Source organism: Bufo gargarizans, chromosome 11 (genome assembly GCF_014858855.1).
Source record: "Bufo gargarizans isolate SCDJY-AF-19 chromosome 11, ASM1485885v1, whole genome shotgun sequence".
NCBI classification, from domain to species: Eukaryota; Metazoa; Chordata; class Amphibia; order Anura; family Bufonidae; genus Bufo; species Bufo gargarizans.
The window spans coordinates 31,901,520-31,926,755 of record NC_058090.1 but is presented as its reverse complement, the minus strand read 5'-3'; the positions used below and the strand labels follow the sequence as shown (position 1 = coordinate 31,926,755).

The 25,236-nt window shown below is 42.0% G+C and overlaps 1 protein-coding gene across 2 annotated transcripts in view; it reads right to left on the bottom strand.

Moving 5' to 3' along the window:
- ESR2 (estrogen receptor 2) overlaps nucleotides 1-24,747 on the bottom strand; it is a 33,183-nt gene extending 8,436 nt beyond the window's left edge. Inside the window, exons 1-5 of one of the 2 annotated variants that reach the window (XM_044272266.1) lie at nucleotides 24,323-24,747; nucleotides 18,982-19,157; nucleotides 15,224-15,340; nucleotides 14,385-14,687; nucleotides 12,888-13,026 (exon numbers count right to left, since the gene is read on the bottom strand). In XM_044272266.1, the coding sequence (XP_044128201.1) occupies nucleotides 12,888-13,026; nucleotides 14,385-14,687; nucleotides 15,224-15,340; nucleotides 18,982-19,157; nucleotides 24,323-24,747 (1,160 nt within the window). Of the gene's footprint in view, nucleotides 1-12,887; nucleotides 13,027-14,384; nucleotides 14,688-15,223; nucleotides 15,341-18,981; nucleotides 19,158-19,246; nucleotides 19,335-24,322 lie in introns of those variants that run through there. The other variant, XM_044272267.1, reaches the window with a different exon arrangement.
- Between the last annotated feature and the right edge of the window lie 489 nt (nucleotides 24,748-25,236).

Genomic DNA, 25,236 nt, shown 5'->3' with positions numbered 1-25,236 from the left:
TACATATTTAAAAGGCGAGAAAGAGGCGGAACAGGGGGAAGAAAAAAAATAAAATAAAAAAATAAAAAAATAAAGCAGGAACTAGGTATGGCCCCAAAAGCTAGTAGGCGCTCGACTGACCTCTCAAGTCAGAAACTCGGGTCCAAAACTGTTGAAACAACAAAAATAGACCAGTTCCTGAGGTCTCCGAGGGTTAATACGAGGGGCGGACAAAAGGAACCTGTCACAAAAAAAAATGACGACTCAGAGATGACTGAGTTAGAAACACAAAAAGCCTCTAGATACCCCGAAGAAGAAGACGGTATAATGGGGGAAGTTATCCCTAATGACAACTCCTCTCCGCTAGAAGAAATACTGCTAGCGGTTAAGCAGAACGGGGATTCAATACAGGCGGTCACAACCCAACTTGGGTTTATCCAAGTTGATGTGGGACTAATAAAAGACGACTTGTCAAAAATGCGAGACAGAGTCAACAACCTTGAGAGTTCCGTTGCCCTGATACAGAATGAATCCAAAAAAATAAATACTGAAGTCTCCACATTTAAATTAGAATATAACCTTCTGAAGAAAAAGGTGGTGGACCTTGAGGATAGGTCACGAAGATACAACGTGAGAATAATAGGGATTCCAGAGGGTGCGGAAGAGAAAAACCTAACTCAATTCATACAGAAGTTAATCCTCGAGAACTTTGGGAAAGATTCGTTTTCTTCCCTTTTTATGATCGAAAGAGCTCATCGGGTCCCAGGGGGAAAACCAACTCCAGGGAGACAACCTCGGACATTCCTTGCTAAGCTATTGACTACAGGGGACAGAGACATCCTCTTGAGAAGGGCGAGGGAATGCCCCCCGGTTGTATATAATGGGAATAGACTGGCCTTTTTTCCAGACTTCTCAAAAGATATACAAGAAAAGAGACGCACATTCATGATTGTTAAAAAGAGGCTAAGAGAAAGGGATATTAAATATTCTCTTATATTCCCAGCAAAACTGCGGATTGTTTTCAATGATAAAACTCTTTTTTTTGACACCTCGGAAGAAGCCGCGGATTGGCTTGATCGAAATAATCGATGATTTAATTGCTTTATGACCTGGCGGGAATAATAATTACTATAAGGGGCTTATACCCCTAAATGTATTTCTCTTCGCTTCTTAATGGGGGTGGCTGAGTGGGGGGAGTGCGGGAGGGATGGTCATAGGAAAGAAATCTACTACAATATGTGGTGGATTACCTGTACGAGGGGGGTGGGGGGGGCGGGGTGGGGTTGGGCTGTGGTGCGTCAAAATAGGTGTGATTTTCCTTTTTTTCTTTTTTTTTTTTCTTCTCTTTAATTCCTCTTTCTCCATTTAACCGTTGTGGATAATGCTGACTAGAATTATTGCCTGGAATATATGTGGTTTGGGGGACAGAGGTAAGAGACAAGCGGTTTTTGACTTGACTCAGGTCCACTTACCAGCAATAGTATGCCTGCTAGAGACCCACCTCACTGAGGAGACCTCTAGGGTGGTCGACAGGGGATGGGCTGCGCACACTTATCACTCTACCTTCTCTAATTACTCGAGAGGTGTTACCGTTTTGATACATAGACTTATAGATTTCGTTTGTGAGGCATCCTCTGTCGACCAACAGGGGAGATTTATTTTTTTATATTGTAGATTAAGGGGGAAGATATGTATTTTGGCCTTTGTCTATATTCCACCGCCATTTTCCTTTTCGGTCCTTAACTCTTTGTTATTATTTATGGATAAATGGCCAGAGTGTCCAACACTGATTATTGGCGACTTTAACTGTGTCATTGATCCTGTACGTGATAGGGTCTCTACGAGTGTCAGGAGTGACAGTCCGGTCCAGGGGTCTCCCCTGGCACGGTTTTGCCTGGAGGCTGGATTTGAAGATGCTTGGGAATATCTGGGACAGGGGAAAAGGGCTTTTTCATGTTTTAGTAAAGCAGGTAAATCGATGTCCAGAATAGATCTTGCATTGATAAGTAGTAAATATGTGAAACTGGTAAAGCGAATGAAATATGAAACAAGGTCAATATCTGACCACTCTCCACTATTACTTGAACTCTGCTTATCTCAGGAAAGATATACACCAAAACCTCCTTTTAGACTAAATCCTTATTGGCTATCAGTCATAAAGACACATGAAATAATTCAAAATGAAATAGGCCGATTCTGGGATAATAACTATGGCTCAGCAAAAATTCAAGTGGTATGGGATACTTTTAAGGCGTATATGAGGGGATTGATGGTTAGTAACATCGCGAACCTTAGAAGGGAGTACGGGAAAAAACTGAAAAATCTAGAAGAAAATGTAGCGCTGGCGATAGAATCCTTTCATATGAATAAGACGGAGGAGAACAGGGAAAATATGCAAAGAGCCACACAAATATATGCTAAGTTTTTATTGGATAAGGCCCAACAGAGTCTTTTCTTTAAAGGGCAAAAATACTTTACCGAGTCAGGGCGACCCGGTAAATTCCTGTCCAGAGTAATTTCAAATCAACAACCCAAAAAACATATAGATAAGGTTCGATTGATTGATGGTAGGATAGTCACTAGACAGGGCCCGGTGGAGAAGGCCTTCGTTGATTATTTCCTTGATCTCTATAAAGCCGACTCTAACATCACAGATGATAAGATAGATTTCTATCTTGACGGGATCGTCTTTCCAACTATTACTGAGGCGCAAAAGAGAGCACTTGAACTAGAGGTCTCAATTCAGGAACTTGAGGGAGCTATTAAACTATGTTCAGCTAACTCCACTCCTGGTTCAGACGGGCTTCCATATGAATTCTATAGTAAATATGGGGACTGCATTCTTCCCAGATTGCTGGAGGTCTTTGCTGAATCAATGGAGGACGGGAAGCTGCCAGATTCAATGATGGAGGCTACAATAATATTAATTCCAAAAAAAGGCAAGGACCCTTTAGATTTAGAATCTTATAGACCAATCTCACTGCTTAATGCAGATGTAAAGCTCCTTGCGAGGGTCCTGGCTACAAGGATTTCTAGGGTCATTTCCTCTATTGTCCATCCGGATCAGAGCGGCTTTATCCAAAACAAGGGCACACATCATAATTTACACCGGCTTTTTTCTAATATTCAGGCCCCTGGGGGGACCGCTCGCTCCATCCTGTCATTGGATGCCTCTAAGGCCTTTGACAGGGTGGAGTGGCGCTTCCTCTGGAAGGTTCTCGCAAGGATGGGCTTTGGGGAAAAGTTTATACGTACTCTTAAGCTACTGTATAGATCTCCAAGGGCAAAATTGAGTCTTAATGGAATCCTGAGTAGTAGTATTGACTTAAATAGAGGCACGCGGCAGGGCTGTCCACTATCTCCCTTGTTATTCGATATTTATATCGAACCCCTTGCGATGGCCATCAGGCAGGATGATCAGGTTAAAGGATTTGGTACGTTAGGAGTACAAGACCGTATCTCCTTATATGCAGATGATGTTTTGTTTTTTATAGATCATACGGAAATTACTCTTCCTAGGATTATTCAAATGGTTAAAGCATTTGGTGAGGTGTCTGGTATAAACTGGGCTAAGACCAGTTTGTTGCCAATAGACCCCCTGCCACAGAAAGAGGTTCTTGTGACACAGTTGGACATTGTTGACACTTTTCAATACTTGGGTTTGACTATATCGCCTCGGGTTGAAAATTTTGTACAACTTAATTTGATCCCCATAATGGTAAAGACTAGAGCTAAAATAGGGATCTGGTTGAAACTTCCCCTATCCAGAGCTGACCGAGTTTCACTAGTTAAAATGGTGATACTACCACAATTTCTTTACGTGCTCAGGAATACACCTATCTGGATACAAGATAAATATTTTAAACTCATGGAAAGAATAATTAATGATTTAATATGGGGAAGAAAGCGAGTTTGAATAAAGCTGGAATATTTGTACAAATCAGTGGAGTGTGGGGGCTTAAATCTCCCTTACTTTAAAGGGTACTTTATTGCAGCCCAGTTATTGATGTGCTATGAATCAGAGAACAGTGCATTGTTGGGGAAGTTGGTAACTAGTCATGCCCACAATAATATTTTTATCTTGTTGGAATCCGGTTTATTGAAGAGTTATGAGCGAGGCTACAGAGAGACTATAAAATTACTCCGGTAAGTGTGGGCTACAATTAGGACATGGTTGAAGGTTAAAGGTTCACTTACATTTACGCCCCTCTGGCATAATTTGTATTTACAAAGGCTAGATGAGATTGCAGCCGACACATTTTGGCAGAAGAATAAAATTCTATATATCTCACAGGTAGTTAAAGATAGAGAAATTAAACCATTTATAGAAATGACACATAATATAAGAAACCTTTCATGGTTTAGGTATTTTCAATTGCGTTCAGTACTATCCAGTTTGGATGATAAACGGGTGTTGGATATAGATAACTCATCTTTTTTGAATGATTGGGTAGGGGGTACACTTTCTAGAATAAAAATTTCAAATATATATAAGTTATTACTTAATGCACGGTTTAGTGATACACAGTCACCAGGACAAAAAGCGTGGGAGGTGGATTGTCTGAATTTACAAATAGAAGGGTGGGAGAATATTTTTGGGAACTTAGTCTCACTATCCCAGAACTTCAACCATGTTCTAATACAATTCTATATTTGCCATAGATTATATATCACTCCCTTATGGATGAATAAATGTGGGTTAAGAGACACGTCTAACTGCCCCAAATGCGACTCTGTAGGAGCGGACTTTCTCCATATGATATGGACTTGTCCAGAACTTATAAACTACTGGAATAGTATTAATAATTGTATTATGTATAAACTAAAAATTCGAATCCCTTTTGAACCACAAGTATTTGTGCTTAATGATCTTTCCAAATTAAACAATCACAAGTATCAAAAGATTTTACTGAGCAGAATATTGATGTTGGCTAGAGTTTTGATCAGTCGGACTTGGTTTGCCCGATCCACTCCAGATATAAATACATGGATAAATTTAATTGATAAGGTAAAAAATTATGAGAAAATTATGTACAAACAGAGGGAAGTTGAGGACCAGTGGATTAAGATATGGGGTGGTTGGAGGATTGATTAGCTGAGGTCAAACCGTTTTATTTATAAGGGCTCTATTTTGACGCACCACAGACAGGGGGGGAGGGGGGGGAACTGTGTTCTTTTCTTTATTCTGTAATGTTTTGATATATTAATCAATAAAAAAATAAAAAATAAAAAAAATATATACTTACCTCTGCTCTGTTCCACGTTCGGTCGTCTCAACTCACTCATCACGTCTTGCCGCGAGACCCGTGACCTCTAGCACCGGGTGTTGCCGACATTGAGCAGAAATGGTGTTTGTATGGGGATGTACGCAGCGCAGCCGCACTAGCCACTTACTTTTTAAATAGGCAAAGCAAAGCAGAGGGAGACTGGGCTCGCTAAAAACACTTGCGCACGCGCCCCCCCTCCCTGCCAGGCCCGATCGCGATCGCACCCTCTGCTACCGAGATCGTTACGCCCCTGCAATGGTTACCATGTGTTCCTGCTACTTCAGCACCCCCTATAGCTATACACCCGACTATGCACTGGGACTAAAAAGGAGGCAAAAAGACCCTGGCAAAAAAATATTGCTCATCTCCCAACTCTCTGTATGTATGTGATAACTTAGGGTCTGCACCTTCAGTGTAAAATTCTAGAAAATCCCTTTAAAATTGTTTTATTTCTCAGAGATGAGGCAATGGACATCATGCCATGCCGTAATAGAGACCACTGGGATGAGTCAACCAAAGACAATTCCATCTAGCCAATGTCTTACAGCACTATTACAGCAGTCCCACACACACTGCCAAAAATGATGGCACTTGGTAACAAGAAACCTAAATGTTTACCCAAAAAAATACATCTCAGGTACATTGTAAGTTATAGAGTAGGGGACCCCAACAAGTATATTAAAAGCTAACATCTCAGCAGGGTTGCCAACCCAACCATCCAGAAATAAGGGGACAGTCTAGAAAAATAGGGGGCCACCTTTGAAAAAAAAATATGGATGTGTCCCTCTGTGTTGGTTTTTCCAACTTGTCCGTAAATTATTTTGGCTGCCCGTGATTTTTGGATAAGTTGTCCAGCAAAATAAAAAAATTCCTACTTGGCAACCCTGCATCTCAGACACTTAATCAAAGCAGAGGCATGACCCTATAGCTCATTGATGAAAATCTGAACCATCTGTCTCCAACTACTGTCGCTTATGGCTTTCCTCTTACAGTATATGTCAGAGGGGCTTTAGGACCTGGGCACTGGTACAGCTGCAGCTTCACTTGCAATTTTTGGGAAATTTAGAAAATAGACATACCGGTAAGTGGTGTGCAAAGTCACTTGGGAAATATTTTTTTTTTCTGTATTCCTCACCCATTCATACAAAGGCCACCCCAACGTACTGTATGGTAGTTGAATAACAGGCAATACATAATGAGTCCCTTCATCACGCCAACAACTTCCGGCCCTCTGCAGTTTTATTGACAGGACCAGGCAGTGAAAACGTCATAATGCTTGGCCCTGCCCATCAAGGCGCAGGCGGCATGGCAGTTGCAGAGATAGCAGAGCCTCTAGGTGTAATGACAACACCCCCATTGCTCCTAGAGGCTCACTTGCATATAATAAAACATCATCTTTCTCAGCAATGAACATAGGACCAACACAGATGCCTTCAGCTGCCAAGCGCACAGTTTCATAGTTACAAATCCTTTGACAGATGTCCTTTAAAGAAATGTAGACCCTCAGGTCAGGCATTATCTGTGGCAGCACCCAGCAATGGAGAACTAGAGGAATGAGTAGAGAAGACTATACAGTGAGGATGTGGCACCCAGATGGACACATTCTCCCCTTTTTCAGGAGAGTATGATCTAGTTACAGTTCTGGTGAGAAGCCTCTTCTATAATGCTAGTAGACAGACAGGGCTAAGGAGGCAAAGTGAAGCTAAGGCCCTGGCAGCCGCATGGCCTCTCTCAGGCTCACCCAACATTCGTTAGCAAGCCAAAAGGTGGCACAACATCACAACCACCAGGGTTAGGAGGATGGGCAATGTAATTTAAGATTGATATTAGCACAAGTTCCTTATCAGGATCATTCAGCAGATCCAGAACTCCAGTATCCAAGACAGAAGAGACTTTGAGCTCGAAAAAAAAATCAGGCGTTTAAATCGGTAAGATGCCAAAATGTTATCAAAATTGCTGCAGAGAGATGTTGTAACCCAGGGACTGTTCTGGCAGTAGGCTGAATGTATAAACTAGGGAAGGGCGATTACGGTGGAACTTTGGTTTAAAGCCACATATTATATAATGAATTGGCCAATTATAGCAATCCCACGATGATATATTATTGCCAGAATTATTCAATCATGTGATTGTTGGTGGGGGCTCTTGTGGTTAGACTCCAATCAATGAGATCACCATTTACTGTACGAGGATATGAATGTTTAGAAGTCGTTATACTCTCTTCATGGAGTGCTCGTTCAAATAAAAAAAATAAAAAACTACCCCTAACCAACTTGTCCCCTTCATCCATCTCCAAGCCGTCAGACTCTCCCCACCATCAAAATTTTGAAAAGCATTCTGAAAAGCCACCTCTTCAGGAAAGCTACAACTTGCAATAATCTTGCTGCCAGACTACAGTCATATAAACAACGACTACCCTGTCACCTACTGTCTCCTTGCCTTGTACAATGCATTCCAAAAAAAATTCAGACCTTTACCTTTTTTCACGTTATGTTGTGGCCTTGTGCTTACATTTTTTTTTTTTTTTTTTTTTAAGTTTTTATCCATCAATTTATACATAATACACCATAATGGGAAAGTTAAGACAGTTTTAGAAATGTTTGCAAACTTCTTAAAAAGAAGAAACTTGAATCTTAGCACTAGAGGCTTTCCACTTTGGAAATACACAGCCCTGTCTATACAAGGTCTCACAACTAAGGGTGCATTTACACCAACAGGTGATCTGACCAACAAGGATGTCTAACATTCTGTTCTCACTTTGTCATTCTGGGGTATTGAGTGCAGAATTAAGCCTCATTCCCACGCCCATGCTCAAATCCGTGAGAAGGTGGTCAGTGATGCCTCCATGAAGGATCCGTGTTGGGTCCATGTGTCCGTTTTTTGCTGTCCATGTGCCATCTGTGATTCACTGACACTGAACAATAATTTTCAAAGCATCTCTTCCTAATGATCTGTGAAACACGGATGCTACACAGAAGGCATCCGTGGCTTTCACAAACCCATAGACTATAATGGGCTTGATGGATCCGTGAACACGGACAAAATAGAGTATGCATCCGTGCTAAAACCACTGATCCACGGACCGTGGTAAAACACTGATGTCTGAATACACACAATAACATGAATAGGTACGTGTGGTGTCCATGGAGAACACGTACAGCACACGTCCGTGGAACACTGACGCGTGAATGAGGCTTTATGGAAGAGAAACTGAAATTTTTTTTATTTTAGGACAAGGCCGCAACATAGCAAAATGTGAAAAACGTGTCCCCGTTTGTACCAGTTTTTCTTAATGTTATTTTGTGCTAATTTTACTTGTTTTTGTACAATATTACGAATGTGAACCCTTTTCACAGGGGTGAAACTACCATAGCGGCAGACCATGTGACCACTATGGGGCCCAGGGCAAGAGGGGGCCCCGTCTTAGTTGGGATTATTTCCTCTTCTACTGGTGGTGAAAACTTGGTCAGTACTCTACTGTCTAAGGAACAACTTTTAGCAAATGAGGCAGTGGGAAAAATGGCCCAAGGGTCATTGAAAGGGGTTTAGGAGGAAACTCTTCTGTCCTGTGTGGGGGGGCCTAGTTTGGTCCTTGCTATGGGGCCCTTATTTCTCTTTGTACACCACTTGGGGGCCAAGAACCTGGAAGTACAACGCTCCTAAGTTCCAAGTTTCCAGCTTAAAAGGGGCAGTTCAGCGCTGGATCCCCCACCTGTCAGCGGCATACCCTCCTCTATGATAAGTATAAAGCTACAAGAAGGTCCTAGACCTTTAAGAAAAAAGTTGAAACAAAAATAATAATATGACTGTCTCCATCGTAAGAACCCGTACTGCGATTTCCCAATTGTTGTCTGTTATGGACATTTATTAATAAATATTTACTGGAACAGCAGCTGCCAAATCCGTATTGACCCTGCTTGTTAACGCAATGCCGAGAACAAAATGTATGTTACATAATTCCTAATCACAGGAGGGTTCACGGGAGGAAACAACGGTTTAACTAAAAAGCCCAAAAAAACCTAACTATAATTTGCAAGTCATTCAAAGGAAATTGGAATATATTTCAAAATGCAGAAGAAGCTGCAGCACATCGAGGAGCAAATTAAGAAATAATGAGTTGGCTTGTGCATGCTCTCGCAGGGGTTCAAAAGCGTTTGAGGATTTTGTTATCTTGACACGGAGCGCAGGGTTTTGCCGTGCGGATCACAAAGCCTTATTTTTAACAGGAATGTGTCGGCACGGGGCGGTAGTGAGGATTTTAACAAGTGTTATTTTTGAGTACCAAATTATTTAATTGGATGTTTGTCTGGTAAACAAGAACCAGCTAATCAGAAAAATAAATCCCAACGGAAACCACAAGCCATCATGAAGTCGAACATATTCTCCTTGTATCTTTATACGGTGCCGCCCTTATCAGAGGTTGCAAGAAATTAGAAAACCTTTCCTCTCTTGTCCATAGGTTGTGTCTGATATTACGCTGACCTACATGCCGGTGATGTGCTCTGAACATGGCCGCTAATGGAGGGTTAGGTCCATTGGCGGCCTCCATTCACTTATGCTGGGGACAGACACGGCAACTGTCGTATGCGCAGTGTTTCCTAAGCGTGAGTGAGTGGAGGCCACTGATGGACTGACCCCTCCACCAACAGCCATTTTCCGATCACAGCGCCGACATGTAGGTCAAGGGACCTGTGTGTGAACGTGAACTTTTCATATTAAACTAATTGGACATCAGTGCTGATAGTTTAATAATGCAGATTACTAACTATATGCATGTGCTGTTACCAGCCCATGTACAGCTAGTAATATTGTAGTACCCCAGAGGGTTAACCCATAATGTCATGTGCGTATTTATTCCAGGTCCTCCTACACTGTGCATTCATAATATTGCTATAAACTGTCATGTTCATGTAATGTGCCTGGTTCACTAGCAAGTGTCAGTGTATCTGGCAGAGAGTATCTTTAGACAGAATGGAACTTACCATTCTATTCTCCCCCTTTTGGGCAGAAGTGGGCTAGTCCTGTTTCCTACCAAGGGAGGGGTTGCAGGAAGCTATATTAAGTTGTAGTTAAGTCTAGGTCTAGTCTAGCCAAGTATATTGTTGGAAGCAGACAAATCAAGATGCGCAGTGAGGGGAATGTCCACTCTGTAGCAGGAGTCCCAAAAGGAAAGCAGCTCATAGAGCACCATAACTCTTTACAGATACAGAGTATCACGAGGGGTTCAACAGTAAAATGCACCCTGCTCAAAAAGGTACTAGAACAGTCCTAAAGTCCAGCTACCAGACTAAAGCACAGCAGAGAACGACAGAGCAAGGTATTCAAGTTGGCCTGCCAGTTTACCCCAAAACCTGCTAGAACCAAGAGAAAGACCAAATATTGTCTGGATGCAAGTTTATTCAAGTAAGGCTGTTGAACTTTCACCAAGTCTGGACTCAACTTATTCTCCACCTCCTACAACTCTCCCCTTTATTGCGATGGTATCTTGGAAGGAGCAATATCAACTGGCCAGCCCCTTTAAAGGGGGTGTCTCACTTCAGTAAATAGGATTTATCATGTAGACAAAGTTAATACAAGGCACTTACTAATGTATTGTGATTGACCATATTGCCTCCTTTGCTGGCTTGATTCATTTTTTCATCAAATTATACATTGCTCGTATCCAGCACTAATACAGTAGTAGTGGTTGTGCTTGAACACTATAGGAAAAGGTGCTGGCTTCTCTGGGGCTGAGACGGGAGGAGTGCACATAGAGCTAATGTAAACCCCTAGCTTTAGCCCACCTACAGTACCTACACCGATTTGTCATCCAGCCTTCTACTCTACATCTTCAGCTCCCATCTTCCCAGCTTATGCAATGGCAAGACATTATCTGACCAATTTTTGCTATGAATCATTGACAGAGAAGACGGAATCACTAAAAATTTGATTCAGATCCAAACTGATTCTACACCAATTTTTTTCTCCCTTCTTTAAAGCTTTTTTTTTTTTTTTTTTCTTCCCTATCCTCAGATTTGCCTGAATCATTTGACCAAAAATGTGGTTCCAAATTTGTGTTGTATCCCATTAGTTTAGAATCAATTCGCTCATCATTAATCATGGATACCATGACCACAGCTAATTTGTGAAACCTCTCCAAAAGACCACCTCTGCTCAAGCTGCTGACCAAAATTCAGTCTGGGGTTGGTAATGGTAGGTTTAGTTCAATTCACCTTATAGAAATGTCATACATATTACTGTTCTGATGGACACGGCAACAGTCCAAATGGTATTATTTCAGAGGTATCTCTCTTCCAACACCATGAAAATGGGGGTAAAAATGGTAATCTCATAGGACTGTAAGGAACCAGATATTGGTTCACTTGTTTCGAGAAAACCACTGTTCTAGAAGAACATTTTTTCACTGCAATTTTTTGTGGTTGCCTCAAAGAAATGTTACTGTGTATAGACAATGTGGTCTCCAATACACAAAATAATTCAAGTGAGGGATATGGATGCAAGATATTTTTTTAGTTACATTACAGGAAGGTAGTTTTACAATTGACCAAGGTAAATATGACTCCCAACGTAGTTCTCCACTCACTGATTTTTTTTAAATGTCAAATATTAGAAGATAACACTATTAGGAGTCCAAGAGCAAGGACCCCAATCAATGTCCTAAAAAAAAAAAAGGAGCCATAGCATTTGGTAACTCACCCAAACCCATTGTACAAATTTTCATATCTAGATAAAACAAGTGACTTGAAGCATGGAGGAACTTCACCCTGGAAGTCCATGATATGTCTTCCTAATGTGAAATGTATTAAAAACCATGAACCCCTGTATCTTTGTTTAAGAGATCTCTGCCAATTATAACTTTATAGCGACAGTCCCGAACAACTGTCTCATGGAAGACATCAGTGACATAGATACGACCACTGGAATCCCTGGTAATGGCTAGAACAAAGTGGCAATAGTGCTCGGAAAGCACCAGGCCACTTCTTCTGTCAACTTCTTTAGGGTAGTGGCAAAGTCAGCCATTAAACTTAATGACCAATCATTAGGACACTAAGGGTATGGCCACACAGTCAGGTGTCTGCATGTAGTTTTGGAAGCTAAAATAAGGAGTGGATCACAAAATGAGAGAACATATTAAGGACAGATAAGACCTACTCTTTTTTTATTTTTTATTCACTCCTGATTTTGGCTTCCAAGACTGCTTGCAGAAACCTGACTTGTGTGAAGAAGTGCCTAAGGCATTTACAAATGAGAAAAATCTGGACAATGAGAAAAACTGAAAGATACAAGTTAAGCAAGCGTAACTTTTTAAGATGGCCTTATGTAGACTAAGTCATTAGCGCCATTCAAGAAGTTGTGATATTTTGATTTCAGGAAACCAAAGCCTCCTGAGCACTTTTGAAAAGCATTAAGATCTGTTAGAGAAATGCTTCTTTGTGTAAGGTTCTTGATGCAGACAAGGACCTAGCAAGGGTTCACACCTTCCCTAATTGTATCACCAAGTAAGAAATTGAAGGTTGACTCATTTTCTGTGAAATTCAAAGACTAGTCCAATTACATTTTGAAACCTTAGCATTATCTGGGCCCAAGCCATTGATAAGAAGAATAATATGGAAAGTTCACTTTAATTATATTAGGACTTACCTGTCAAGAGCTAGATCTGGGGCAAAGATAAGTTTTCCAGGTTGATCAATTGACCGCCACATTAGTCCCATCATCAAAACTTCCAACCAACAGCTTTCCAGTAATCGAACTTGATCATAGAGACTCAATTCTACAAAACCTGCAAAAGCAACAAGTCTTTTTCACCAGAATTTTACACAGAATGTAAAGTTTCTCATAGGCTCATGGTGACTTTCCAATGATTCAATGTTACTAATTTCGGCCTGTTTTACACCAAAATTTATGGCCTATCCTCCTTTTCCAGCATCCTCAGCATTTTTGTAAAATGTGATTAGGGTGTGGGAGGGAAGAGGTGGTTTGCAGCCAGGATCATGGTCCAACACATTTAACAATATGTGCTCCAGTTACAAGAAAAATCTACTGCAGGCTCCTTGCTGGTCTACATACCTCCCGATGATGTAGCAAGCTTATTAAGACGCCAGTGCCTTTTAATAATTTTGGTGCATCTGCAGCGAGCCCCTGAGGAGTCGGTGCAGAAGATGGGAGTGGTAGTGGCTCTGGGGAGATGTTGTGCCACAGTGTATTCTCCTCAGGCCATTGCTCCCTGGGGATTAGTGCATTGGAAATGTGGTTTGAAGAATCAGGCCAGAAGTACTAAATATAACTTGTAGTACATCCAGCAGTATTAGGTACAATGTAGAATTTCTGTCACCAGATGTGAGGTATAGTAGCTGTGTAAGTGCCAATTAATGCACCTCACATATTCCGTCTTGCTAAAACCTCTCTTGCACTTCTGAATAACAGCTGTATGCTGGCACTTGTGGATTTAGCTGTCCACTGTATAATGCAGGCTTGGATTTGGTATGGCCTAGATGTTATCCGGGTGATGGGTGTCTAAACTGTAGTCCCTCACCTGCGGCAAGGTCTGTAACGCTGTGACTTGCTGGTCATGCCACTATCTGTATTATGCTGTAGCTTTTAAGTTATCCTGGTGCTCCTGCAGTCTCTCTGGAGTAGTATTCTTACAGAAGAACCCTGGCAGTTAACCCTGTCCCTGCCAACCATACCTTAACAATACATAACATTTGGAGACACTCCCAGGTCTGGGGTACTGTACATCTTATACAAGCAAGTATTCAAGTAGTCATGAAGTTCCCCCTGTGACTACTATGATGATAATGAAAGGGTAAGAGACACAGTCTCTGTTGGCTCCTACCTCATTCCCATTGGTAAACCCAAGATGTGTACAGCTATCCCGTCAACTGCCAGTCATAGGATTTTGACCCCAGTGCTAAGTTTCGGTAATATTATGAAATCATCAATGCCATAAAGCAGGCATCTCAAACTCGCGGCCCTCCAGCTGTTGCAAAACTATAACTCCCACAATGCCCTGCTGTAGGCTGATACCTGTAGGCTGTCCGGGCATTGTGGGAGTTGTAGTTTTGCAACAGCTGGAGGGCCGCGAGTTTGAGATGCCTGCCATAAAGCTTCTTAGGCTAAAGAGACATTAGTTCATACCTGGGATTTTCTTGGCCCAAGCGATCATATGAACCAGCTCCTTGTCAGCAAGTTTTGTTAATGACATCATCATGGACGCCTCAGTGAAGGGCTTACAGGGACGGTTCATCAGTAGGACATTTGGTGGTTCAGCTTCAATGAGAGACAAAACAAACTGTTCTGGGCCCATGCAGCAGGGAAGGACTTCTTTTACATGCCCTATGGTTTCAGTAACTTTTTTGTTTTTTCCAAAACAATGCATCTGTTCCTCAGAGTGACGCCGATGACGTATGATACGGTACCCACATCGATCCCGTCTGGTTCCTGGTTAAGGGTTAAAAAAAAAAAAAAAACACAATAAAATCTATAAAAACACTCATTGTAAAGTGTTAAGAAGAAAAGAAGAGTTGGACGAAGAGGAGAGACCATTCGATCACACTGGTGTAGTACGTTACGTTGACCACTTCAACCATTTTGGCTGCACAGTAAATATCAACCCCAATATGGGACAAGATTTTGTCACTCTGGACAGAAGGGTCTGGTTTGTCCCCCTCCAGGATTCTTGCGCCAATTCCCCAAGTCTGTTGCTTGCTGGTCCTGCATAGGTTCTTGCCACCTAATGGCAAAGGTGATAACACTAATTGGGAATGGGTCTCCTTTTCCTAAAACCCAACAGCAGCTGACTATACCCTTGAGTTTCTTCTGTTCTAAGACAAGAACCTCTTGGAGAAGGTACATCAAATAGGTTCAATAGGTATAACAGTTTTTTAGTTTTTTTGTCTTTAAGCTATGTACTAAAATATCTTCACAAGCGAAACAAAAGAGTTAGTGAATACACAAGAATTCCAAAAAAGCCTCACCACATTTCATCATCCCCACTTCAAAGCACTTGCGCAGACGACACGCTTGGCAGCTTTTGCGTCTGTTTTTGTCTATTGTGCACTGGTTTGTGGCAGGGCAGATGTAATCATTGTGTCCTACAAGGAAAACCAGAAAAGAAGTGTAAAAGTTATCACCAGTCCTGATACATCAGAGCACCGAGCCGAATAGTTGATAAGACTTGCCAAACATTTTCGTAGCCAATTCCTTTCGTTTTAGAACTGTGCTAGATCAGAGACAATCTGTAAATAACCTGTATTCGATTTTCTGTTCCTTGAGTAGGTTAGATTTGGGGGTCCTGTGCTGAGATATATGGTGACCCCAGATAATTATGGCATCAGGGTAGAGGGTGGTGGCCCTGAACTCCTTCTGTTCCTGATAAGAAAGCCCTCCATTTGCATGGAGCCGCCCCTAGCGCGAGTTTAGTACAAGTAGACTTTTACTACTTGATATCAAGTAGTAACTGTATAAATTCCTATACACTGAGCTCCCCCTAGTAGTAGCTGCAGGCAGCCAATTTTATAATATACTATATGAAAGGAAAGCAGGAGATTTATCCGTGTATTTATATTAGTTTTCTGAGATATATGGTGTTTAGAATGAGCACCATACTTTTGAAGCACCGGCTCCATTCTTTTCATCAGAGAAGTTGGATAAAGTGGGTGATTTTTTTATTTTATTTCTTACAATTAGGCCCCTTGCAGACGAGCGAGTATTCCGCACGGGTGCAATGCGTGATGCAAACACATTGCGCCCGCACTTAAACCGGAACCATTAATTTCAATGGGTCTGTGTACATGAGCGTTGTTTTTCACGCATCACTTGTGCGTTGCGTGAAAGAAAAAAAAATAAAAAAAAAAAAAATCACAGCATGTTCTATATTCTGCGATTTTCACACAAGGCTGGCACCATAGAAGTGAATGGAGCTGCGTGAAAATCACATCGCATTCGCAAGCGAGGATGTGATGCGTTTTTCACGGATGGTTGCTAAGAGATGTTGTTTGTAAACCTTCAGTTTTTTATCACACGTGTGCAAAACTGAACGCGATCGCATAAAAAAACTAAATGAACTTGCTTGCGAAATCGCACATTTTTCAATGAAAACACCCGGACCTAATCCGCTCACGCTCATCTGCAAGGGGCCTCAACTTAAAAATAATGTAAATTCACCAGAAATTTGGGGAGTCACACTTTGCATTCCATGTTACTTGGGAATGGTTGATGCAGAGTGTGTGTGATGGGGGGGGGGGGGGGCATACAAATTTTTGCTATGGGGACCTAGGTACTCCCCTGCATGGAGCAGGTCTGTTTGAAATATACAATTTATTTCAGATATCTTATTATCACGTCCGAGATGGCAGATGACAGGTAACAGACATGTGACGCAGAGGGGAGGGAGGAGGAGTACCCTTCCACTAGGGTGAGGAAGGAGTGGTGACCCCTAACTCGACTAGCACTGGCACCTGGCTGCCCTGACGTCCCTAGACGGGCTGCTAACCCGTACGCCGATCACGTGCTTCGTCCCTGGCTTACCCTGAAATAAGCCCTAGGTAGTGAGTAGGGCGGTGGGAGCACTAGTCCTCACCACTGACACCTAGGGTAACAACAGGGAATGGACAAACAACACAAACACCACAAATAATCCCCGAAGGGAGACAACAACAACAGGAGTGAACTGGAGATCCAACAGCTCCAGTTCCAACGGCTCCAGAGCAAGAGTTGTCCACCTGAGGTCAGAATAGAAGAAGTTCTGGAAGGAAGGTCAATATCTGGCAACAAGGGAAGCAGAAAGGGAGAATATATAGTAGCTGGGAGTGGCTGAACAGCTGGAAGGAAAAGCTAAAGATTCGAAAATAGAACAAAAAGGATTGCAAACCTAAGCAGGAAAACCTGGACCGGAATCCATTCTCACCATTAGGTCATGGAGCAATCCCTTGAGAAACTGAGCGCATAGCCACCCACTGCGTCCTTCTGACCCGAGGCACAACAGGGTCAGCAATAGGTCGTGAAACCCTTGTGACACTTATTTTACAACACAAAACTGACACTTTTGAAAGCAAGCAATGTGCTGCACAAGAAAGTGGTGGAGGAGGTGGTGGTCGTGGTGGAGGTGGTATTGCCGCAAACACAGATGACCTACACCCAGCCATGGTTAAGCACAGCAAAAGTGATCAGCATCCTTACGTTGGTTCTCAAACAATTGTCCAGATTTGCTAACGTATCTGTACCACAATTTTGTCTAAAAAGTGGTGCAATTTGGCACATCTAGGGTTTCTATTCTTCCCCCCCCCCCCCCAACATGCTTGACCAGTAGTGGGGCTTAGCAGAAAGTGGAGGTATAAGATGCACTACTGTGAGCCAAAATTGGGCCACAATTCTGGCATCATAATCTATCTCAAAGTAAGCAACCAATAGTTTGTACAGAGTCAGAGAAAAGGGTCTATTCCTGCTCCAGCTTTATCATCAAGCCGCCTGAGCACCTGTGATAAATCTGATGCAGGTCTAGACAAGCTTACGACATCTTTACGACTAGTAAAGCTGGGCTAATGTCTAAAGTGAAGAAGAACCGTCTTTCTACGATTTCCATTCTTCCAGTATAACGTCTACACCAGGCCGTCATGTTGATAATTACGGCTCTTAGAAGTTCACAGGTATTTCACACGCCCACAGCTCTGCAGAGGAACACTATAGATAATGTCATCTCTTCTTGCCCTTTCCAAGGTTTTCACTGCCACAGCTTTTAAAGTGCGAGACGCTTTTACTACAGCAGGGACTGCCTTACCCATCGGATGATCGCAAATAACCAGCCAAGTATCAAATCACATATTGTATGGAAGACAATTATAAATTATAACCCATTAATTATACACAGTCTTCTAAAGTCATAATGCATCACCACCATCGTGAATTAAGTAGTTGGTCCTTCTATATATGAACCACTGCTTTCTGATCAGTTGCATTGCCTAATGGGAGTCTGGGGTCATCTAAAATCCAACACACCTCTCAACAGAAGCTTGGGCTGCTGTTCTATCTGAGGATGGAGGAGAACCTCAACTATGGTACAACAAAGGAAGAATAACTATAAATTAGAGATAACTAGGCCGCCTAGGAGAAAAATAAATATATCAAGAAACTGCCATGCAAATACAGAGGTAAGTAGCCCATATTGAAGAGGTACTCCCACCTTAGACAAGTACGGCATAGCCTGTGCCAGAAGGGGATCCTTGAGGTGGGACCTTCACCCGTCTCTAGAAAGAGGGTTTTCTGGCAACTGTCATTATGGGCTATAACTCATCCCTTCCCTTCAAGTTGCCTCCCATTCAGCTGCCTATTGTGGCCAACCTTTGGGCCCATTTCTACTATCGACGTCGCATAGCTTTCTTACAACCCATTATGGCTTTGTGTTGGTTTCAGACAACTATTCAATAAGTTGGACTTTACAGAAATAAAAAAAAAGACAACCGGTTCCCGATAAGAGGTGAACCTCAAGCTTGCTGGTTATAATCGTAAAACCAGTTGGCTGGTATACAGATATACAACATCAGTAGAATAAAAATGTAACTTTTGTCTGATTTTCACATTACGCAAAAGACATTGACCAAGAGTAAGTCATTATTAATTTTTACTAATCATCTGAATACATTAACTTCAGCAGAACACTGGACTCCCTGGAATAAAATGTCCCAAATCGACCTCAGCAACGACGATTTACATGAATGCAAAGCAGTAACAGACAGACCTTGAATGCTTCTCTTGAAAAACGCCTTGCAGCCTTCACAAGACCATACGCCATAGTGGTAACCAGAGGCATAGTCGCTGCACACTGCACAGAAGTGGGTGTCCCTCTTAGACCCGGGGTTACTTCCAACGTGGTTTGTGCATTCGGCTCCTATAGACTTTCTCTTCATGGTTTCTCTGCAAAAAAAGTAAAATTAGGGGTGGGGTGGGGGCAATGACTCCTGAGCAACATGATCTAGAGGGTCAAAGAGAAATCCCAGCAACACCTTTTAATAATCGGATTCTTAGACCCCTGGTTTTCCATCTGGATTGCTGGACTGTCCATTTCTTGTTTGTTAAGGGACTAGTCAGCTTCCGTGCAGTCTGCTTACAGCAAAATAGGGCTCCCTGTGGTCCAAGGGTCAGAAGACATCTTGCCAATTTAGGTGTGGCCAAGGAAGTTGCTCTCAGTGCCAGCTTCAGGATGGAAACTTTGGATTAGAGCAAAGTATCCACTGGTACAATAGGGAATCTAGCATACATTCGCTTTTAAAAATGCGGTGGAGACTACAATGAGCATGAGGAACCCCAGAAGCAACGATTAGGGAAGACAAAGACCCTCAGCTACTGACTGATGTGTACTGTTGCCTATCTCATCCTCAGCTGTATGACACAATTGTCATTCAGGCTTTATAACCCCATCCTAGTGAGAAAGGGAAGTCCAAGCTGATCACATGAAGTCTACACCAACGTTGCCTGCCTCCATTGTTTATTTTCTGGACACCTCCACACAAAGTTACAAACAGCCACAATTTTATGTACAAATTGAAAAATCAAAACTGAAATCATAAAAATTAGGGAAATTAGCAATTTTTTTAAGATGCTACACTCTCTTTAAATACATACAAAAACAGAGTTCTTTGGGGCAACTGCTTATCTGGCACAATGTCAACACTATGGAGTGAATGGAGCTGGCTTGAAATAACAGCCACAGACAGGAGAGGCGATAAGAACATTATTTGTGGTTTGTAGTAAACAGATTAAAACTGTCCATTTACATAAGATAAGTATTGGCTGGAACGTGGGTGATAATTACCCTGCCATTGAGAATGACCGTTGGTCTATAATTTTCAAGTGATGGTCGGCTGAAATGGTCGAAATTGGCCAATTCTTTTCTAGGTGTATAGCCAGCTTATGCCAATGCATACTGGCTGTGCACATGCCCAAAGAACAGTCTAGGTACATGGGACCCTATCGATATGTTCGCCATACATGTTGGGAGCTTTTCCAGCACGTGCTGAATGTAAAGAGAAGACGAAGAGTCTGAACACAACCTTAGGCTAGTTTCAAATGTCCATAATATGAACTCATGTTTTAAGGCCACAGAGAGCCCATGCCCTGTGCTTCTACTGAAATAAATGGGATGACCATAGGAGTCTGTGAGACTGGCCATAGAGATATTTCCTTACTGTAAGAAATGTAACAAGCTGCAAGGATAACAGTAAAGATTACAATACAATAACAAAAGGGGGCACACACATGTTCTCTATAGATGAAGGCTAGGACCTAAGGACAATTGCCCACCAACTATGCATTCCATGGGTCGAAACTACACACAGGCTTATGGGCTCCAATGGTGCAATATGTTTTTACATTGCTGTAAAACCAGCCAGATTAGCTCTTTGACAGCTAGAACTGTATCCTCCTCATTTTGCTCTCCTGACATACTGCCTGGTAGGGATCATCATGCTATACCTTTCTTTTGTCTGTGCAATAAACAGCTGCAGGCAGATCTATGTTTTTATTTATATGCAAATGAGCAACAGGAGGCACCAGGAGGTGGGGCTGGATCATTTGAGCACTGCCTTGTAGCACCCCCTGTGCTCTGCACACTGCCCCTTCCCTTGATTGACAGGACTAGGCGACTAGACATCAGGCAAAGGGCAGAGCCCTGTCCAAGAGCTGTGTGCTAGCAATATCGTATCACTATGTACTATAGCTTCACCACACTGTTATCTGCTCAGAAAGCTAATCTACAGATCACTGCTTTATTCACAGGCACACTATATCATCATACAGACACTGATACTGTCTGTCAGCTTATAAGTATAGAAAAACCATGCATCTCTAGGTGGCAATGCTATAGATTAGAGCTGTAATGGCTAACCTCCGGCACTCCTGGTGTGGTAAAACTACAACTCCCAAAATGTACACTTGCTTGGGTGTTCTCAGAAATCCATAGAAATGAATAGAGGATGCTGGGAGTCATAGTTTCACCACAGCTGGGTTGCCAGAGGTTAGCCATTGCTAAGGTAAAAAAGATTGTTTTTTCATGCAGAGATCCCTGATTTGAATCTTAAGAGAGATAAAAAAAAAATTCCTAAGATATTTTGTTTCTTCAACATTTATCCAATAGGAACAGCATACAACGTCAATCAGCTGCTTCTAAGGCCACCAGGATATTGTCATGCATTAAACGAAGCATGAGTCGCGGGGCAGGGATGTAATATTACCACTTTACAAAGCGCTGGTGCGGCCTCATCTGGAATACGCAGTCCAGTTTTGGGCACCAGTCCATAGAAAGGATGCACTGCAGCTGGAAAAAGTACAGAGGAGAGCGACTAAACTGATAAGGGGAATAGAGGGTCTTAGTGATGAAGAAAGATTAAAATAATTGAATTTTTTTAGTCTTGAGAAGAGACGTCTAAGGGGGGACATGATTAACCTATACAAATATATAAATGGGCCATACAAAAAAATACGGTGAAAAACTGTTCCATGTAAAATGCCCTCAAAAAGACAAGGGGGCACTGCCTCCGACTGGAGAAGAAGTAGTTCAGTCTCCAGAAGAGTCAAAGCTTCTTTACTGTAAGAAATGTGAGTCTGTGGAATAGACTTCCTAGGATGTGGTCACAGCAGGAACAGGGGACAGTTTCATAAAGGGTTTAGAGGAATTCTTAAAAGTAAACAATATTAATGCTTATGAAAAAGTGTAGAAATCTGAGTGTCACTTCCTTCTGAGATTCGCGTCCCCACCTATCCCTTGGTTGAACTTCATGGACTTATGTCTTTTTTCAACCGTATCAACTATGTAACTAAATCTATATGTAAGAAAAGTCTATGTCGTTATCATATTGAGAATGTGCTTTTTTTTAGAAAAGCTCATAAATATTACTGGTTTCTTTATAATAAAATTTCTATGAATAAACCAGTAATTGGTTTTAGCAACAAAAAAAAAAATCCTAAAAAAACCCCACTATGCTCAATATAGTAAGGCCTTATGATTATTATTATTATTATGTGATTATATATTATTTATTATAGTATACCCTTTTAATATGGTTTTAAATAAGGAAAAAACAAACAAAAAAACACAATAGAAATTAAACATGTGTCTCTCCTGGAACTTGAACCAGGGATGTCTTCGTGCAGGGCAGACCACTATACCATTAAGCTATAGCATTACCTCATAGAGCTGTGTTTTAAAGCAGTAATATGTAGATTTGTTTTCTGAGCAGATCTCAGTGTGGGGAAGCTATAGTATATAGTGAAATTATATTTACATGCTCGCACACAGCTCTGCCCTCAGCATGTCTAGCCCTTTCAATAGAGGGGAGGATGGAGTGTGCAGAGCACAGGGGGTGTTACAAGGCAGTGCTCAAAGGATTCAGCCCCGCTTTTTGGTGCTCAAATTGCTTATTTGCATATGGAAAAAAAATGCTAATTTATCTGCAGCTATTTAACATACAGATAAAAGAAAGGTATCATTTTAATCTGCATGATGAGCCCTACCAGGCAGTGTGTCTGGTTTAATAGGGTTGATCCTGGTGACAGAGCCCCTTTAAAGGAGTTGTCTGCTAATCCTACATTGATGACCTATCTTCAGGTAGCTCATCAATATCAGATTGGCGGTGGCTGGACTGCTGGCATGTCCGCTGATCAGCTGTATGAAGAGACTGCAGCTCGTACTTCTCACTATTTACCTGCTCAAAGTCAACATTACATGACGACAAGCAGGCCAGCAGGAAAATAGTGAAGAGAAGCACTGCATCCTCTTTATACAGCTGATCAGCGGGGGTGCTGGCAGTCGGGCCTCCGCCGATCTAATATTGATGATCTCTTCTGAGGATAGGTGATCAATAAAGGATAAGCGGACAACCCCTTTAAGTTTATTTTATTTGACAGTAAAGGTCAGTATATATTTGCATTCAAGAGTGCAGAGAGAAGGGCTACAGACAGGTCGTCAGAGCTCATCTGGCATATTTCACACCCAATGGGACTGAGCAGCCTGCAGTGTATGAATATGCATGCAGACTGCAGAAAACTAATGAAACTATATATATTTTTTTTTATAAAATACCACTTGCAAATATGTTTCAATTTTTATCCCATAATTCAAGCAATGCAATAATAAAAAATGAAAAAAAAAGGCCAAAAGGTGCCCAGTCTCCCACATCCATTGTCGCCACCATATTTTTCCCAACAGTCACTAACAATGTACCAGCACCTGAATGGACGCCTCTATGGCCGAAAGATGAGGAAGTAAAAAGATTTGCCACCAGGTTGCTGATCCACGAGCAGATACTGGAGTGCTCCTTAAAATGTGCTCATTCACATTAGTCTTCCGTCACGCGAACCTGCCGAGAACTGCGGTTTCAGCCGACACTCTAGTGTGGGGACCTCTTGACTCCAACAGATGACATTGAGGGAGAGAAGGATCCGGTGAAATTAATATTTTCACCTGATCCTTTTGTTCTCCCTGGAGATGAGCAAAGGTGTCAGGCAGCGGCTTTCTCCGCTCTCCCCATAGAATGTGGGAGTCGGGGAGATAGCTGTTGTCCAAACGATCGTTTGGCCAACAGCTATTGACAATGTATGGTCACCTTAATAAAACGTTGGGCACCAGTAAAGGGGTTTTAGAGGGATATAAGAACATGGATGCTTTCTTTTGGTAACAGTGCACCACCTGTCTACAGGTTCTGTGTGGTACAGTAGTTCTATCTCATCCACCTAATGAAGCTGAGCTGCAACACCAGACACAACCTACGGATTGGACAATGTTAAGGCCTAGTTCACACGTCAGCGATTTTCATCAGTGATTATGAACCAAAAACAGAAGTGAAGGTTACAATTGGAAAATTTGCACCTGTTCTAATATTCTGACCTGCAACTGGTTTGGGCTCAAATCACTGACCAAATCACTTTGGTATAAACTAGGCCTAAAACTGTTCAACCCCTTTAAATGTGTTAATCCATGGAAATTGGACTATGTTTCAGTGACAGAGGTGTGGGATGGGTACAACATTTCCTTCCAGCGGCTGGTTATAACCCCAACGTATAGGTCCCTATTGCCTCTTTCTCACCTGTTAATTGGCAGTACGTGTTCTTCTGGTTTGGCTTCAAACCATGGACTCCTGGGTGGCTCTGCATATAGTAGTGAAGATTGGCAATGCAAAGTCACGGGAGACATGTGGTCTGGAGCAGTCCATAGCACGCTCGGACTCATGGTCTGTCTCATCAGAGAGCCCTCGGAATCACTAGAATTTCCAGGAACGTTGTAATTTATGACGGACGGGCTGCAGAACGCCATAGAGGAGTAGTCTTGACGATTATCCATGTATGAAGGAATGTACACTGGACTTTGGTCAACTGGCATGATGTTCTGATTGCCATTGTACTCCAGGGCAGACGCTAGACCAGACGGGGAAGTTTTGATATCTGCTTTAGAGAGTCCGATATGCTGCATCGACTGCAACTGAGAAAATTCTTTGTGCATGTAGGTCGACATGTTGACTGATGGAGAAAATGTATTACTCAACACAACATGGTTTCCTAGAAGAAATGAAGAACATATTATGAAATAATTACTTAGCTGTCATCAATATCAAATAATACATCACCGGTTCCCCATCATCATCAGAGAGGCAAACTAGGCACCTGCCAAAGCTAGAAGGAAGGAGAGATGTAAAGGAAGGACTTGTACTTCTCTTTCCTGATGGACACACATCTGGCTTTGGCTCAAAAACGGTATCCAAAACAGCCACAGAAACCTATGTGTGACATCAGCCTTGGACATGTGCAAGGATACACTTTGGATTCCTGATACTGCCACTCACCCATAGTTGTGAGCTCAGCATTTTGCAGTCATTACCCCTGCTTCAGCAGGAGAGGTCTCCAGTCCCGTTTCATACATTCTTGCCTCGATTTTATTATACTTACATGACTTAATTAAAAAATACTTGATCGAGACACCACCTTGTCCATGTGGATTTATGAC